Genomic DNA, 17,894 nt, shown 5'->3' on the forward strand with positions numbered 1-17,894 from the left:
GGTGCCAGTGAAAAGCTTAGTGCCGCAATGTAGACATCTGGGGTGGTTACAGGAAACCGGGGTTAAGGATGGAGGGCCTCCCGCAGAGCCCGGGCACTCATACACGCAAGCCGCTCACCCTGAGTCCCGGCTGAGTCTGCGTACTACCCGTGCTGCGGGACAAAGGGGCCCAGGGCGGTCCCAGGGTGCAGGGTGCTTTGCGGCATAACCCAGGAGAGGGTGCGGAGAGAGCTGGGGGCTGCCGGGCTGGGCAAGGAAGGGACGCACGGAGCGCAGGACGGCTGACTCCAGTCTGTGAGGTCCTTCCTGTGAAGGAGCCACTGTGTGGGGCCCACGCGTGGAAGCAGCGGCTTTTGTGGAGCGGATGCCCTCCGAGACAGGCAGGGCTGCCCCGCGGACAATCAGCCCCCTCTGGGATCTTTGAGATCTCGGTTCGCCATCATCAGAGGAGGCCTCGCGCCTTGTTGGGGGCCCTTGGCTGAAACTTCAGCACAGCCTGCTGAACCCCTACCTCTAAGCTCCTCTCCAGCCCAGCAGGGTCGGAGCCCCTGCAGCCTGACCCCCCTCTCCCTGCCGGACCCCCTCCCTCAGGGCGGGCCCCGGCTGTGGCCTCCACCCGGAATGCTCCTCACGGGAGCATCGGTTCCTGCGCTGGCTCCTGCCGTGGCCTCTGCTCAGTGGACACCTGCCCAGAGGGACCGCACGACCATCCCTACGTCCCCGTCGCCACGGCGGCCCGCTGACGCTCCTGCTTGCTCCTTGCCTCCCGCGCTGGGGTGTCGGCCCCGCGGGCGCAGGGGGCGTCCAGTGGGTGGCTGTGACTGGTGGCCGAGAGGCAGGTCCCGGGCGGCTGAGTGCTCTTCCGTTCAGGCCCCTCCGGATCCGAGACAATTGTGACGATCGGCGGCTGTCACGAGCAGACGGCCAGGCGAGGAGCTCCGCCCGCGTCGTCACAGCCCTGACCAGCGGGGTCCGGGCAAAAAGCTTGTGTCACGTGTGGGACTTGTGCTGGGCATCTTGGGTCCCTTCCTGCCATCCCAACAGCCTGTTATTGGGAGCCAGGGTAAACAGGGACCCCAGAGCCAGGGGAATTTGCCCAAGGTCGCCCTGAAGGCGTATGGGAACTTGGCGGGATTCTCGGGGAAGTTCCGTCCCAACAGAGGACTTAATGCTTCTGGAAGCCTCCCGGGCCAGTGTCTCCCAGGCTCTTGGAGCACCTGCTGTGTGTCAAGTGATTCAGGGCGGGGTGGCAGGGGCACCCTGACTTTGGCCTTCCCCCTGGTGGCTGCCAAGCCTGCTGCTCCCCCGAGGACTTTTAAATCCGTCCAGGAGCACGGACGCAGGCCAGGCCACCATTGTGACCTTCCAGGCCACGGAGGGTCAGAGGACCCCAGGGCCACCCCCTTATAGTTCAGCGAGGAAGTGCCCGCCCGCCCCGACGAACGTGCAGAAGGGCCCAGAAGCAAGGAAAGGCCGTCCCGAGGCCCGAGGGAGGCCAGTCTGTGGCCCGCGCCCGGGCTGACAACCAGCACTGCCCGTGTCGGTCACCCTCGTCCCCAAGGACGTTGCTCTGCAGGGGTCACCCCTGCTGCCGAAAAGAAAGTGCCAACGTACATCATTAAAAATCCTTGTGTTTGGGGCGCGTGGGTGGCTCGGTCGGTTGGGCGTCTGACTTCGGCTCAGGTCACCATCTCCAGGTCCATGAATTCAAGCCCTGCGTCGGGCTCTGTGCTGACAGTTCAGAGCCTGGAGCTGCTTCCGATTCTGTGTCTCCCTCTCTCTGCCCCTCTCCCGCTCACACTGTGTCTCTTTCTCTCAAAAATAAATAAACATTTTATTTATAAACATCCTCGTGTTTGGGGCTCCTGGGTGGCTCAGTGGGTTGAGCATCCGACTCTCGATCTCGGCTCAGGTCATGATCTCACCATTCATGGGATCGAGCCCAGAGTCGAGCTCCGTGCTGAGCGTGGACCCTGCTTGGGATTCTTTCTCTCTCCCTCTCTCTCTGCTGCTCCCTCCCCGCTCGTGCATGCTCTCTCTCTCTCTCACTCTCTCTCTCTAAAAAAAAAAAAAAGCCTCCCTTCAAATACTATTTGAAAACTATTGGTCCTGGCGCCTGGTCAGCCATGTCATGCTGTGTTCCGGGCAGCAGTGGGATGGATGAGCCCACCGCCCTGCCCTCCCCTGCCACCCCTCCGTCTCCCGTGCGCCCTGCCGGCCCCACTCAGGCCTCCTCCGGGCTCCTGCAGGCCCTCCCCCTGCTTTGGAACAACTGTCCCCTCCTCTGCCGCTTCCTGTCCCCGGGGGAGTTCTTAGGGCTCCGCTGAGAAGCCACTCCCTCTGGAGAACCTTCCTGAACTTTCTTTCCCAGATCTGTCTCTACTTCTGTAGCCCACGGGTTTTTCTTTTTTACTTTCCCGGGCGGCTGTGAGCTGCGTCCGTCCGTGTCCCTTTGTGTCTGTGGCCCACAGCTCCGAGGCAGCTCTTGGTAGGACCCCAGTAAATCCGCTGATGGCCCCTGTTGGGGGGGGAGGGGGTGCCGTCCTGCCTGGAGAGCCCAGCCCTGCCCCCTCCCCCGGCAGGGGCTTGTCAATGGTGCTTTTGTGGCAGCTGGACCAGTGGCCTCCAGAACGTTCCCTAGCTGCTGCATTAGCTTGAAAATGTTAAGACAACAACCTCGTCCTCCTCGCTCCCGGAAAGAACCCGTCTGTAAAGATCTCTGGCGTCCCGTGACAGGCAGGCCGCGCAGACGAAGACGGGCCCGTGGGTGCCAGTTCTCGCTCCGCATGGCGCTGGGATGTGTGGACGCTGATGGAGCGCATGTTATTCGTTCGTTCGTGCTTCGGAAAAAGACCTCTGCAGCCTGCCGAGTGCCAGGCTCCACTGGGTGCTGAGAAGACAGCAGACAGCAGGACGGACAGAGAGGAAATACTTAGCCAGGGGACAAGTGACAGAGGCCAGATTGGAGCTCAGGAGCTCGGGCCGGGGACGCGCTCTGGAAAGGCGCTGTCTGAGCCTGAGGGGAAGAAGCGAACTCCTGTGAGGGCGTTAGCAAGAGGCTGCTCCTTGGTGAGGGGCTCCCAGGAGTCATTTAAGGGAGAACAGTCCCCTTGCTCTGGTCCCCAAGGCCGTGACCTGGGGCCGTAGGACCGGAAGCACCTGGCTCCTCGCCGGAAAGCCGGCCCCACGCGTCCCGGGGCTGCAGACGGCCGTCCAGCACCGAGGGCCGGAGGCCGTGCTGTCTTTTCTGAGCCGCGTTCACAGAGGCGGGGCGGGGCCCGTTCGGCGTCCCCCTGGACAGCGGGATGTCCCCCCCACAGACTCGCCTCACCAAATGGTTTCAGTGCATCTGCTCACACAGGACCCGGTCCACCTCTGGGCACCGTCCAGAGTTTCTCCTTCCCTTTGTTCTCCTTTTGGAAGGAACTGGGCGCGCCGACCTCCTCCCTGAGCACGGACAGGATGGGCTTTCTCTTCGGAAAGGTGGCAGGAAGGAGCCGGGGCCAGCAGGGGTCTTGGGCATTGTACCCAGAGCTGAGGTCAGAGGTCGGGCTTCCAGCAAATGGGGAAGAGAGCAGAGAGGAGGCGTGATGCTTAAGAAAATCTCAAGGTCTTTGCGCCGAGGATCCAACCACGAAATAAGAAACCGACACGTTACCTGTCCAAGGGTTTCTCTAGGTGCTTAAGGGTGGGTGGGAGGGGCAAGAAAGGGGCAAGAAAGCAGAGACATTTGGTTTTCCAGAGTCTGATTTCAGAGGTAACAGTCCACACACAGGGAGTGGGGAGGCCGAGTCGTGCAGGGTCGAGGGGTGCGGGTGCCTCGAAGGGGGCCGCCGATGTCCGATGTCCGCGGACCTGGGCAGTGCTGGGCTGTAGCCGGGCTGAGCTTCTGGATGGATTTCAGGGCCACTAATTATATCGACGGGAGAGGGGAGGTCAGACGCTTTGGGTCCCTTTTGGGCCCCGTAGGGATCAGCTGGTCTCCCCGCGTACGTGTGTGTGCACATGTGTGTGCATACGTGCACGCGCGTGTGTGCCTTTCTCCTGGGTGCCCACAGCTACTGCCGGTGTCATTTCCAGGCATGAAAATGTAGAGCCAGTGACTCGGGACAAACTGGCCTGAAGCCGACGTTGTAGCTGAGGGGGAGGGGCAAGACAGCAAACAAGACAAGGGCCCCAAAGTCTGGGGACGGAAACAAAGCCAGGGGAGGGAGAGGAGGGCAGAGGTGACAGGATGGTGGGAGGGGGAGGGAGCAAATACCAGAACACCTGCCGATAAGCCAGTGCGGTGGGAGGGAATGAACAGGGTAGATGAATGAATGAATGAATGAATGAATGAGTGAGGGAATGAGTGAGTGAATCCTGGGTAAACAAGTGAATGAGCGCCCCCTCCCCCAACCAGACATCCTGGTGCAGAAGAGCCTGAGACACCTCCTCCAGGGGGCCCGCCACCTCCTGAGCATCGGCCTGAGTCCAGGGCTCCCCAGGGGAGGCGGTTGGGTCCGACGCCCCCAGCCCTGTGCACGCGGTCGGGCGGTGGTGAGGCTGACACGGAGGGCCCCGGGTGCCCTCGGGGAGCCCTGGTGGGCTGGCTTTCGGGGCCGGCTGGAGAGCTCCGCCCCCTCCACTCAAAGCCCGCGTGACCCGCTCCACGTGATCGGTCTCGTGGGTGGAGGCGCTCTGTCAGAACCTCGAGGAATGTGCTCCGTCGGCTCTGAGGCAAAGGGGGCCTTCTCTCAAGTGGTGCCGGAGACAGAAAAGTTCAGCAGGTGGGTCACTTTCCCTTAAACGATAAAAGGGCCCAGCGGAAGCCCGTAGACCCCACGGGAGGTCAATGGCGTCCGAAACCGTCACGCGTTTCCTGGTGAAGAAACTAATTCGGGTTCCTTGCGGAAGCTTCCGGAAACGCAGAAGGATACACGGCAGAAAGCTTTGTAGCCAAGCTCTCTGACACCTTGTCCCTGACCCCGCGCGGCCCGAGCCCCGGGAACGTGGCCTGTCTGAGCTGGGACGTACCGTCGGGGCAAAAGGCACCCCAGGTCTCGAACATGCGGTGGGGGAAAGAAACGTAAAATATCTCATTAGTAACTTTTGTATTGATCACTTATGGAAAAGATGTTACTTTTCTGTGAAATAGGCTGCATGAAGTCTTATTAACTCCCCCGGATTATTTTACGCTTGTGATGTGGCTACTGGAATATGTCAGGTTACCTGCGCGGCTCACATCACGTTCCCGTCGGCCAGTGCCGTTCTCTAGGGTCCAGGAAATCCCTCCTTTCAGAGAAGTTCCTTCCGGAGGATGAGGTCTGCGGTTCATATTCTGATCGCCGGGGTTGGGTCGGGGAGACGGGCTGACTTGTCGCTGAGGCCCCTGCTTTCCGTGTTTGTTCGTATGTCCCGCAAACATCGTGGGCAGTTGTGCCCGGCCGGGCCGGCCCCGGGGATACCCCGGGGGTGTCCGCCCGAGAGAGGCTTGTGGCCCAGCAGCTCGGTGCAGGACGGAGACCCTGGCCCGTGCGGAAGTCACGTACATGTGAAGGGCGTGACCAAGTGAACGTCAGGGTTTCCAGGGGAAGGCCATTCCGGGCCCCGCGAAAACCTGGAAAGGTCGCTTATTCCTGTCCCTTATTTCCAGTCCCCCAGGAAAGCATCAGAATCATCCCATAAAGATCCCTAAGCCTGGTCATCTGTCCAGGGGGCTCTGGGTCTGCTCGATCCTTGGGGAAACTCTATGAAGCCACACACGTCCAAGGGGATTGGACGTCCAGCCATAGCCAGAGCCCGTGACGTCAGGGTCCGGCCTCCCTGGAGATGGGTCCTTAGGGAAATTAAAGGGCAGCGTGGGGCCACTGACCCCAGGGGAACGACCGTGCAGGTGTGATGCATTTACTCGCCCAACACACACGCGCGCACACACATGCACACACGCGTGCCCCCCGACACACGTGGAGGGTGCAGGGCTGCGTGGGGCGGGGGGGGGATGTTCACACGCTCTCCGCAGGGCAGGGGCCCCGGCTCGCCCCCCAGCTCCGCAGCCCGGAGGCCTCCCTGCCCTCACCCCGAGCGAGCACCCCGTCCTTGTCTGTCAGAGCCTCCCGTCCACCTGGAAGGCAGCACGCGGTTGGGAGGCAGGCTCTGCGTGTGCGGAGTGGTTTAGGCTCAGGGGACGGCAGATCAATTCACGTAGGTGACATGGGCGTCCTTTGTCTTCGCCGGGAGCTTTGGTGCAAGGGACTCCCCCCTGCCCCGAGCAGGACAGTCTGAAGCAGGGCCTTCTTTCAAACCCCGGGGAGAACAGTTAAAGCGGAGAAGGACCTTCTGAGGCTTTGCTTTTGAGAAGCAGGGGCTGGCGGGCCATGACGCGGAGTTTCCACACCGCTGGGCAGGGGGGTCTGGCGGCTGGCTCGGCCTCGGCAGGGAGGGGGGCTGTCCCTGTCCCCAAGCCCCCAGAGCGGGGAGGGGGGGGCGGGGCTTCTGAGGCCCAGGCATCTGTCGTGAGGATTAACGCTGTGATTCCCAAAGGGGCACTGGGGAGGAGGGAGACTCAGGCCGGACTTCCCCCGACGCTTCCGAAGGAAGGACCCCGGGGTTGGAGGGTAGGGGACGGCTGTGCCAATCTCCTCGCAGACGGCTGTAGTGTCCGTAAGAGCTCGAGCTGATGTCTGTAGAGGGCTCAGCGCGGTGCGGGCTCACAGCAAGCCCCGTGCCACTGCTTGTTAAATAAATAAACACCAACAGGGAAATCTGTGATGTGCTGAGGACCGGAAGGGGCGAAGGGTGGAAAGAGAGCAGAAACGAGCCCGATTGCCGGGACGGAGCCGGGAGCGGGGCCAGGAGAGGAGGGTAGCACCAACCGAGCCGGACCAGAGAGGCTTCCGGGAGGAGGCGGCGGCCGGCTGAGCTGGCCGGGCTCTAACCCAGCCGGGCGTGCTCGCGGGGTTCTTAGGAATTCTCAGAAGGCAGGCACGGGTTAGCAAAACACAAGAGGCGTCTGAAAACGCCTGATCCAGGGATCAGACAGAACTTCATGCCCTGGCCGTGCTCCAGAACTCGGGCCTGGCGGGGTCTGTGCCCGCGGAGTCTCCCTCGCCGCCTCTCAGGGCTCTGACGTCATGCGAGGGAAGGAAGTGACAATAGTCCCGTCTCCTGCCCACCCTATCTCAGCTGTCAGCTCCCGGGCACGTCTTCCCCGGGGGAAATGACACCCCGAGGCGCATTTAGCGCGTGAGGTCATACACCTGTCTGGCGCGTGTCTTTCTGGCGGTCGCCCACCGGACCCTGGAAGGGGCGCGGGGCCGGCCCGGGAGCGGGACGGGGCCGTTGGGCTCACAATAGCCCTGACTCATGAGTGGCTCACTCCTTCCATGCTGTCTTCCCCACCCGGCTGCCTGCGTGAGTCAACAGCATTTATTTAGCACCGCTGAGTGCAGAGACGGGTACTGGGGCGAGGGCTGTCCTGCTGCGGGGACGCGGCCAGAGCCAGTACGACCCCCTCCACCGGCTGCGGGCAGCCCGAGGGCCACGTGTGCATTTTGTGAAAACAAACTGAATCTCCTGCTTCATCGGTCTAGTCCCGTGTGTGCACGCGTGCATGCGCGTACGCGCGTGGGCGTGGGTGCGTGTTGAATTCACGGAACGAGCCCTGGTTTGCGGGGTCAGGAGACCTAGATGGAAAGGCAGAGCTGCCTCCTGGCCGGGGCCTGAAGCCAAGGACATCACCTCTCCCGGCCTCTGCCCTCCCATCCGAGGACGTGGGTGGTAAGATCAGCCTTGCGGGTCTTGAGAGGCAGGCAGGGGCCAACGGGGAGCCTGGAGACAGCGGTTCTCACCTTGGTGGGGGGGGGGGTGCCCCCCACCCGCCCCGCCCAGGGACATCTGACAATGTCTGGAGACATTTGTTGTTGTCACACTGGGAGGGAGGCTGTTATCGGCATCTAGTGGGCAGAGGCCAGGGATGTCGCTGACCTTCCTGCTGGGCACAGCCTGGCCCCCGGGACAAACAGCGAGCCAGCCCAGATGTCAGCAGCGCCTCCGAGAAGCCCAGCCGGAGGGCGCCCCGTTAGGAGAGGCCATCGCTCGAATAACCCTTGACCTGGGGCTCACCAGGGCCTGGACGGGTGACCTGGGGCTCACCTGACCTGCCTCACTTTCTAAAGCTTGGCCTGTTTACCTTTTCGCTAGGCTGCTGACGGCCGGGGAGTGCCCTGGCAGGTGCAGCTGGGCAGGGACAGAGCAAGGTGTCCCTTCTCGTGGGCGATGGCAAGGAGGGGAAATAACTGTCGCTGGCCGGCCCCCTGAGCCTCTTAAAAGGGAGCTTGTCTTGCAGCTGACTGTGAGCTCAGCCCCCTGCCCGGCTGCCCTGTCACCCCGTCTTGTGCTCCTGGCGATTACTCAAATGTCGGCAAAGACGTGAGGGCATGACAGCACTGGACATCACAACAGCCCGAGAGGGTAGCGTCGCGGCAAAGTAGGGCGAGCGGTGACGCCCGGAACTTCCCATAATAAAATGCGCCATTTAGACTAATGAGGCTGGTTTTTACTAATTCACGAGCGGGGACTCAATCCGGCTGGCGAGATCTGTCCCTCTGGGTTTTGGACGATGAGAGTCACTGAGGCAAAAAGCAGAAAGTGCGAAACCAGCGCACCAGTGTCTCCAGAGGTCCGGTTGACGAGCAGTTAGCGGCTCAGGGTAGAGACCCAGTCCCAGCAGGACAGCCGAGGCGGGAAACCAGGGAGGGAGGCCTTCCGGGTCCCAACTTGGAGGAGAGCTGTAGGTGGAAGAACCCCGTTGCCTTCCCTGGTTTGGGGGCAGGGGGCGGAGAATGCTGCTTTTCGTTTCGGATCCCCGAGATCCCAAGACCCACAAAGTCCCGGCCCAGGCCCCAAGCGGCCCTGGGGACGGAACGAATCCATGCTGGCCTGTCCTCTCCGCTCTGCACAGAGGCCACCTTGCACGTCCCCCTCCGTCTGCTCGAGCGTTTCCACCCTGTGCACCTGGCAGCCCGGGGGTCGGGAGAGGGCGCAGAATGCAAGGCCAGGGGCAGAGCAAGGAAATCGGCCGACGTGTGGCCGAGAAACGTGATGCCTGGCGAGCGCACCCGTGTCCGGACCTGGCCACGTCATCAACCACGGACACAGGTGAAGCCCAGCTTCTTGGGCAAAGCCACAGAGGGGAGGTGGGCACGGCCTCCCCTGAGAGACTGTGCCCCACCCGGCATCTCCCAGAAGCGCCCGGCCGCTGCGCCCCAGAGCGCTCTCGGTCCGCGGTCGGGTGCCACTTCCCAGGCGTCGGGGACTCTCAGTGTACCCAGAATGGAGGCATTCTAGTTTTTGCTCCTTTTTCCCAAATCATACCTCGTAGATGTTCGCCTCTCCGAGTTCAAGAAATTCACAAACCCGAGCCTAAATGGGGGTGAGGGGTGAGGGAGCAGGGAAGGTCACGACAGTGGCAAGACCAGCCTCCCCGTGCCAGGTGCTGAGCCGAACACAGCTTCACGCACACGTGACTTTCACGGGACGGAGCCTCTGTGAGGCTGAGGGGGCCTGACGGAGATCACAGGGCCGGAAAGTGCTGGAGCTGGAACCGGACCCCACCCCATCCCCCCACCCCGTCCTCTGCGATTCCAGAATCCACCCTGGGCATCAAAGCGTGCCGGTGACATCACCACCTCGGAGGACAGCTTTCTGGTCACTTCTGTAGGCCCTGGATGTTCCTCGGTGGCCGGCCAGCAGCTGTTGAGCATTGATTGTATGGAATAAACCTGGCGTAAAGTGAGGTGGAGGAAAGGGAGTGCTGTAGTCGAGGTGCAGAGTGGGTCTTAGGCTCGAGCGCTTGGGCGAGGAGCAATCCAGAAGGACTTCCCGGAGGAGGTGGCGCTCGGTACACCCCTCCCCCCCCCCCCCCCCCCCCCGCGAGGAACTAACAAGACGTGGGGAGGCAGAGGAAAAGGAGACTTCATTCCCCTGGGCAGGGTTGCCAGCGTGGCCCCTGGGGGTGGGGGTGGGGGCTGAACCCGAGCACGGCTGCTCCTGGAGACCTGTGCCATCCTCTTGACGGGAGGGAGGATTAGAAACATGTCCTGAGAAGCACCTACCTGCCTGCCTACCTACCATGTGCCCGGTCCCAGTCCCTGCTAATCCCGGGATGAGAGCCATCTAAGTCACCGTCCCTCCCTCGGGGAGGCAGTAGAGTGTCGTGCAGGGACTCCAGGCCCCTTCCCTGGCCCTGGGAAGCCCTCACCACCACCCCCCCGCTGCAAAGTGAGGACCAGACTGTGCCCGGTCACGGGACACTAAGCCTCCCGTAAATGGGGGCTCAGAGAGACGCTTACCCCGGAGGAGGCTGGAGAGGGTGGGCCCACAGGAAGCAGGGGAGGCTCCCCGGAGGAGGTGTCTGACTGGTAGCAAAAGTCCCCCAGGGCGGGCATTCCCACTTCAACCCCAGGAGCCCCTCCCTCTCCCCCAGGCAAGGCGACCCCGCCGCCGCTGAGCTGAGCAGGGCGAGGTTTGGAGACTTTTCCTGAAGGTGGGAGCTGTTGGGAGCCTCCCCGCCCCCCCCCCTCCCCAGGCGACGAGAGCGCCGCCACCCTCCAAAACTGCACGGGGCGCCCTCGCGGGTGAAAAGAACACTTGGAGGGGGCCCAGGGACGGAGCGCTTTCTTCCTGTGTTTAAATTTCTTCGGAAACTCTGACCGCGCGGCCGCCGCCCCTGCCCCAGCGCGGCCCCGGCAGCCCCGGCAGCCGCCGCAGCAGCGGCCGCAGCAGCGCGCGGGGCCCGCAGGGGGGCGGCCGCAGCGCACGGGGCGCGGGCAGGGCAGGGCAGGGCGGGCGGCGGGCGGCGGGCGGGGCGGGAGGCCCGGCCCCCTGCGAGCGCGCCAACGCTGCCCCGTCCGCCCCGCAGAGGCCGCCGGGGCCGTGGATGCGGAGGGCGCGCCGCCCGGCCGGCCGGGCGCACAGGCGGCCGCGATGAGGGTCAACGAGAAGTACTCGACGCTCCCGGCCGAGGACCGCAGCGTCCACATCATCAACATCTGCGCCATCGAGGACATCGGCTACCTGCCGTCCGAGGGCACGGTGAGTGCGGGCGGCCGCGCCCCGGAGGGAGGGCCGCTCACCTGCGCCGCGTCCGGGGGGGGGGGGGTGGCGCGTGGGGGGGGCGCCTCCCCGCGGAGCCGGCCTCCCCCGCCCCGCCCCCACCCCGGGGGCACGGCTGGGTCCGGGGGGACGCCCCCCCTACCGTGGGGGCCGCCGGGGGCAGCGCCGTGGGGGAGGGGGGGAGCCGCCTCGCCGCGCCGCCAGAGGGTGGCAGCCTCCGCCCCCCCCCCCCCCCCCCCCCCCCCCCCCCCCCCCCGGTGGCGACAGCCGCGCCCTTCTGGGGTTGGACCCTCCGGCGAGTCGCTCACCTGCTGGGGCACGCGGAATCCCCGGGACGCGCCGTGCCGCTCGGAGCGCTCAACGCCCGGGCAGCCAGCGAGGGGACGCCGGTGGAACCGGACTTCTTCCCGCGCGGGTCCCGTCCCCAGCCGGCGCCCGGTGGGAGTGGAAGCCGGCCGCGTAGGCTAGCGCCAGCTGGCCACGTGCTTGGGGACCCCTCTCTGGGGCCTGCTACCCCCACCGTTCCCTCTGGGGCCAGATCCAGAGGTCACGGGGACCCCTGGAGGGCAGAACTCGCCAGTGAGGGGGTTTGGTTTAAAGTTAGAAGGAAGTTTGCCCCGAGAGGGAAGAGCTGAGAGGGGCCCTCAGTGAGAGCAGAGGGGACCCCGGGGTGCTCACTCCGGACCAGAGACCAGACTCTCCTTCCCCCGCCCTTCCCTACAGCGCTGCCGCTGAGGCCCCAGCCTTGTTTCTTGGCTCTGACCTCGCGGGGATGCAGGCCTGGCCTCCCTAGTCCCGGACTGGAGAGCCCGGCCGGCGTTCAGGGAGGCGCCTGTGGGATGGGATCCTGGCAGGGCGGCTCTCAGTGTTCCAGGGACGGCAGACACCCTCAGGCCCTGAGCCCTCTCTGCACTGGGGTTTGCACAGAGATGCAGGGGGCATTGGGAGCGGGTGTTGATGGAGGGAGAGGTGTCTGCTTGGGATAAATACCACTGGCCTCAGAAGCTCGGAGCCATCGTTTCGGCAAAAACAGCGTGTGCCCACATCGGGTCGGGCGGCGGGCACCCCCGGGGAATGAGACGGGGAACGGCACCCGTCTGGGGCTTTGTGAGTGGTGACGGAGCGTGGCCCAGGACAGTGGCGGAGGGACCCTTCCGTAGAAGGGGCCGGAGCTGAGAATTAGCCCACTTAATCTTGACGACTCTGGGGGGTAGGCGCTGTTACTACGACCCGTGAGCACACGGAGGCCGGGAGTGGGGTCACCCAGCAGCTGGGAGGAGAGCTAACTGGGACCTAGGCACAGAAGCGGGTGTCATGGACGGCCTGCCAGGGGAACAAACGTCCTGGGGGAGGAGCTGGTTACACCCGTAATGGGGGTCGGGTGGGGCCTTCCAGACAAAGAGGTCTCTCTCCTGTGGCAACACCCAGAGGCGGGAGTGTGGGGGCACCAGTGAGAAGGCACCGGAGATGATGCCAGCCAAAGAGGTGGAGAGGAGTGGACATTCCAGAGGAAGACCGAATTCCCCTTGATGATGGGCTGGGTCTGAAATAGGGAGCCGAGCCCTTAACAATGGCCCTGGGCTCCGGAGTGTTACTTCAGGGGCCTGTTGCTTACTTATCTGGATCCAGAAACTCTCTGTCTGCCCCCGACCCTGGCGGGGGCCACGAAATCTGCAAAGACTTGGCCCTTCGTTAGAGGTCTTCACGGTCTGGAAAGGCGTAGACGAGCCCCGATGAGACTGTCGCCTCTTAATTTGCACACGGCTCTTCCTATGGGCAGGTGTCGGGGCAGTCCCTGGGCTCGGAGGGCCGTGAATCAGGGGCACTGACCCCACGAGCAGTGTCCTGCCGGTGAAATGTCTACGGGCCGGGCTGGAGGCACGACGGGGAGAGCCTCCAAGGGCATCCCCAGCACAGCTCAAGCCAGTGATGGTCGCTCGGTGATTACCCTGAGTCACCCGGTGAAGGCCGGAGGGCGTGGGCTGGTCACAGAGTTCCTACCCAGTTCCCAGACGAGCTTGCATACACGTGCCGCTGCAGCCCGCACGGAGTTTAACTTGGCCATCGGGACTCCCCTCCCGCGCGGGCTCCACTTCCCAGCCGGAGTCCCCGGGCCTCTCCTTTTCCTGCCATTCCCAGGTTCCAGGATAAGAGCCCGTTGTTTCTGCACCGAGAGGCGCCAGAAACGACTCAGGAGCCAGAGGCCAAGTTGAACGCAATTCATTTCGCTAAGTTTTCTTTGTGTTTATCTTTGAGAGTCTCTGCTGGCCGTCGGCGGCCCCGGATCCGTATGCCCCGACGAGCCCAGACAGCCGCAGAGAGAAGTGCCCGGGCCTGGTATCCACCTGCCTGCAAAATAAGGGGGCTTCTCTGTCGGCGACCGGGGGCGATCCGTGTGGAGGTGGTGGGGAGCGCCCGACAGTCGTGGGTCGCGCGGGTGATCTAAGCTTTAACGTTTGGGGAAGCAAAGTGAAGTTCGCAAGTGAACGCGGAAAGAGTCCCAGAACCGAGAGAAACTTTGCAGGTGGCTGGTTCCCTTTTCCCCGTTTTCGGAACAAGGGAACGTAGCAGCTTCTCTCTGCCCCCCGTTAGACCTGCCCCGGCTTCGGCCATCTCGCACGAACGTGCGACTTCGGCTCCTGGAGCTCCGGTTCCGAGCGAGAAGCCAAATAAACGAATGCTGGTCCTAGGCCAGCTCGCCTCTTCTGCCGTCTTCTCGGAGCTCGGGGAGAGAGTTTAGAGAGGCAGGTGTGGACCGGATGTAGGCTGCCCTCCCGCTGTCTGTGCTGCTTGGGGCAGGCCTGCCGTGGAGGGGACCCCGGTCCCCTGACATCCTCCGGTGTGACCTCAGGAAGTCGTTTCTTTTCCACTATGTTTACCGTCCTCCTCAGGGAAGCTCCTTCCGGGAGCGCTTCCTGCCAGGCGCTCTGGGGATGATCCTCGGAATACTTTCAGATCTCCCGTGACGCGTGTCCGCGTAAGAATCCCGTGACTTAGGTCGAGGGGATGCTTTTGTCCCCACCTTACAGATGGAAAAACTGAGGCTCGGGGCTGGGGAGTGTGGTGTTACGGTTGCTGGCCCGGCTGGGTCTCAGCTCCGGTATCCTTGACCTGGCGACGCCCGCCGGGAATCGTGCAGAGGCCCGGCCCCGGTGGCCCTTTATGTGCGCGTGCGCTCGTTCGTTCCTTAACCACGCATTGGGCGCCAGGCGTCAAAAAGATGATGACAGATCCCCCGCCTTCAAGAAAGGTGTGCCGAGCGGCCACCTGCCCCTTTCTCGAGGATCCGGAGAGGAGAAGGTCTTGAGGCTTTTTTCAAGCTTTTCTCGCCCTGGAAAGTTGCACATAGAGTCTAACCCGTGACCTCCCTGCTGCAACTTAAATCTTCACCGCTTCGTCCCGTCCTGCACGAGAAAAGCACCCACTGCCCCGCTTCACGGAAGGGCCCCGCGGAGACACATGGCCACCACGGCCGCCCCCGTGGCCTTACTCTGCGACTCCCTCTCCAGCTCCTTCTATACCCGGCTCAGAATCGCTCTCTGATCTGCATACAGTGTGGTAGAAAGGGAACCCACACCTTCTGTGTAAAGGTTGCTAAGCCCTTACGCTTACTCAGATAGTTCCGCCCCCATTTCATAAAACTAAGACCCAAACAGAGAACGCCCCTGGTCCACAACAAATCAGTGACCAGGCCAGGCCCTGAGGGAGATCAGGGACTCTCGCACCAGTGCCTTGGGCTGTCTCCTGCCCGTCCCCACGGTGCAGCCCACCGTCTTTCACTTGTGGTCCACTTGGACCATGGGATTGTTTTTCCCCTGCCCTCCCCTATTTCTTTATCTGTTCTTGTCTCAGTTTCCACTTACAGCAAACTCCTCTTGTGGGTTCTTTATATGCCGGGGCCTGGTGTGAACTCTTTGTGTATAGACATGTTTAATCCTTCCAGTAACCCTTTGAGGGAAGTCGTGTTCTACGAGGGGGGTTTTATTATTCCCCCTGACCCTCATTTTGCGAGGAAGGTTCCAGAAGGAGCTACCTGGGGTAGCAGAGCTAAGTGCCCAGCTGGTCTTGGAATGCAGGTAGAAGGGACAGTCGTTCCTGACGAGGCCTCCGTGCCGCTCCCCCCAGGTGGGGGGAGATGTTTCAGGGATATTTTTTCTCTCCCCCAGACTACAAAGGCCCTGAAACGTCACGATCGGGCCCCAGCAGACAGATGGTTAGTGTTCAGTTTTGAACCCGGTTAACTTTTCCCTGTCTCATGTTGGTGGGGGATTCTTGGATGTCCCCAGACCCACTTCCCTGCCCTCTGACCTGATGGGCTCACTCTGAATTTCCTTCCCGTTCACTACAGCTTTTTTTTTTTTTGTCCACTTTGTTCAATACTAGCCATTATCCCAGCCACGCAGGAGCATCTGCAGGGCCCCCGGGAGGTGCCAAGCCCCTTGTGTGTGTAGCTGGTTCTAGACGGAGCTGTGTGAAGGGGGGTCCCTGGCCCAGCTTTGGGGATCCCACCACCCTGCTCCTGGGAGTTAACACCTCGTGAGTAGATGGTCCCAAGACAGCCCCAGCCCAAGAGACTCCGCTGGCTGGAGTGACCGGGGGGCCCCCGGAGCACTGGGGATGGGGATCGGCCCCACGTCCGGGAAGCAGGGAGGCACCTGCAGGGAGGGAACACGGCGTGTGCGGAGGCGAGGACGGGGGAGACGGATGTCCCGACTCGGCCAGAGCCTGCGGGAGTGGGGAGAGGAAGCTAGGGAAGTCGCTACAGGCAGGTTGGAGAAGGCGGTCGGCCCCCGCAGCGTGGGCTGACCTCCTCCCACGGGTGAGCCTCCACCCGCTGTGTGGGAAATAGTTCTGCCCATGGTACCGCAGTGCTCCCTCATCAGGTCAGGACTCAGTGAGGGGACGTGCCCTGAGCTGAGGAAGAGTGTCGCCCCTGTCCCAGTTACTGGGGCGGGGGGGGGGGGGGAGGGCGCCCTGGGTGTGCAGACGGCACTCGGGGCTGGGCTCAGCCTCCCCACCTGTGCTGTATCCCCCCCCCTGCCTCCCAGAGGAGAGGAGGAGAGCCGCTCTTTCCTGCCTCTCAGGACCCTGAAAAGAGGCTGGGGTCTTGGGCGGACGTGTCCCGTGCGGGGCTTGGCGGGGCTGGGACTCCCTTCTCCCCTCTTCCTCCCACCCTGCCTGCGCAGGTGGGGCCCTGGCCCTTGCTCACCCACGAGTCTCCGGATGGACACCCATAAGAGGAAGCCGGCTGGGCATCCACACTGCCAGGTCCCGTGAAGGCCGCCTGAGCGGCCCTAGATTCCCAGTCGCTGCGGGTGGAAGTCGACTGCTCACGTCCAACCACCTGCCGGCCCTGGGTGCAGGCCGCGCCCTGTCGGGCTGTGAGCACCCTGACACCAGCCAGGGAGCCTGTGACTGGGGGGGGGGGGGAGGTGACGCCCCCCCTCCCTAACCAGGGGTGCATCCGTCACTTTGCCTCTCTCCCTCTCCTCTCTCCCCACTGCCCCCGAGCCGGACATTTGGAAGGAAACCTGATCACACGGGGGCCCCCGCCCTCCAGATGTCCTTGTTGCACCTCGGACCTAACACAGACCATCAGCCCCGAAATTCGGGACTCCCACGGCTTCTCCTGACCACGCGCGAGGCCCGCTGGGAGCCCAGTGCGGGGGTCGGGGGGCATCCTGGGTCTCCAGGAGACCCTGTGGGGAGACTGTGAGCACAGCTCTGTCCTCGAGCCATGGGGCCTGGGGCCTGCCTTCAGCCACGTGCCAGGCTCACGCGCTGGCTTCATTCTTGGATGAAGGTGCGTGTCTAGGACTGATGGCAGGAATGGGGTGAAAGCCGGGAGGTCAGGTTGCAGGACTGAGGCTCGGCTCTGAGGAGAGCTGCTCGTGAGGCTACTTCCAGCATGATTTTCTTTCTTTTCCCTTCTTGCCGAAGACCCGTTTGCGGATTAACCTGTCTGCCCTCAGCAACCAGCGAAATCCCACGGGAGTTCTAGAAATTCGCGTTGAGCGTTAGTGGCAGTGCAGCTGTGCTGAGGTTTTTCATGTGTTTTTAACGTTTATTCATTTTTGAGAGAGACAGAGCGTGAGCGGGGAGGGGCAGAGGGGGGGAAGACACAGAATCCGAAGCGGGCTCCAGGCTCCGAGCCGTTGGCACAGAGCCCGACGCAGGGCTCGAACCCACAAACTGTGAGATCGTGATCTGAGCTGAAGTCAGACGTTTAACTGAGTCACCCAGGCGTCTGGAGGTTTTAATTTTTACTCCTCAGACCCCCATTTCTGTCTCGTTGGCCCCCTAGAGCCCCTCAGGCAGACAGGGAAACCGAGGCAAGCAAATCCATGCAGAGCAGACCCTGTCAGGGCCCTGCCCCAACCCCTCGGCCCACTCCAGGGCACCCCCTGGTGCGGGAGCAGGTGGAGGCCACCTGGGAAGGGGAATTAATGCCCAGGAGTAGGTAGATAACCACCCAGGATGGAGCCCGGCTGCCCCAGGCCGTGACCCTGCCTGCAGCCCGCCTCTCTCAGCCCCTCCCTCCGTGCCCACCTCCCCTCACCCTCACTCTGGCCCCCGAGACGACCTCTCGGGTAAACCTCTGAACCCACGCACTCAACTCAGGCTCTGCCCTTGGGGGACCCAGACTAACACACAGCTAACTGGCGTCAGAGCTGGAACCGGGCCGGTGGGGGGGCCCACGGCCATGCTGCCGGGAAGTTACCCTGCACGCCGGCCATCAAAGGCTGAGATCTGTAGGCGCGGGACCCGAGCGTGGCTCTGCCCCGGCCGGGGACCCTGGG

The 17,894-nt window shown here is 63.1% G+C and overlaps 1 protein-coding gene across 15 annotated transcripts in view; it reads left to right on the forward strand.

Moving 5' to 3' along the window:
- The first annotated feature begins 10,880 nt into the window (after positions 1–10,880).
- ANO1 (anoctamin 1) overlaps positions 10,881–17,894 on the forward strand; it is an 82,275-nt gene continuing 75,261 nt past the window's right edge. For 13 of the 15 annotated variants that reach the window (XM_023238960.2, XM_023238951.2, XM_023238952.2 and 10 more), the window contains exon 1: positions 10,882–11,073. In XM_023238960.2, coding sequence (XP_023094728.2) covers positions 10,966–11,073 — 108 coding nt within the window. In that variant the 5' untranslated portion in view covers positions 10,882–10,965. Of the gene's footprint in view, positions 11,074–16,800; positions 16,898–17,894 lie in introns of those variants that run through there. The other 2 variants (XM_045039677.1, XM_023238955.2) reach the window with 2 other exon arrangements.

This window comes from Felis catus, chromosome D1 (assembly GCF_018350175.1).
Source record: "Felis catus isolate Fca126 chromosome D1, F.catus_Fca126_mat1.0, whole genome shotgun sequence".
NCBI lineage: Eukaryota > Metazoa > Chordata > Mammalia > Carnivora > Felidae > Felis > Felis catus.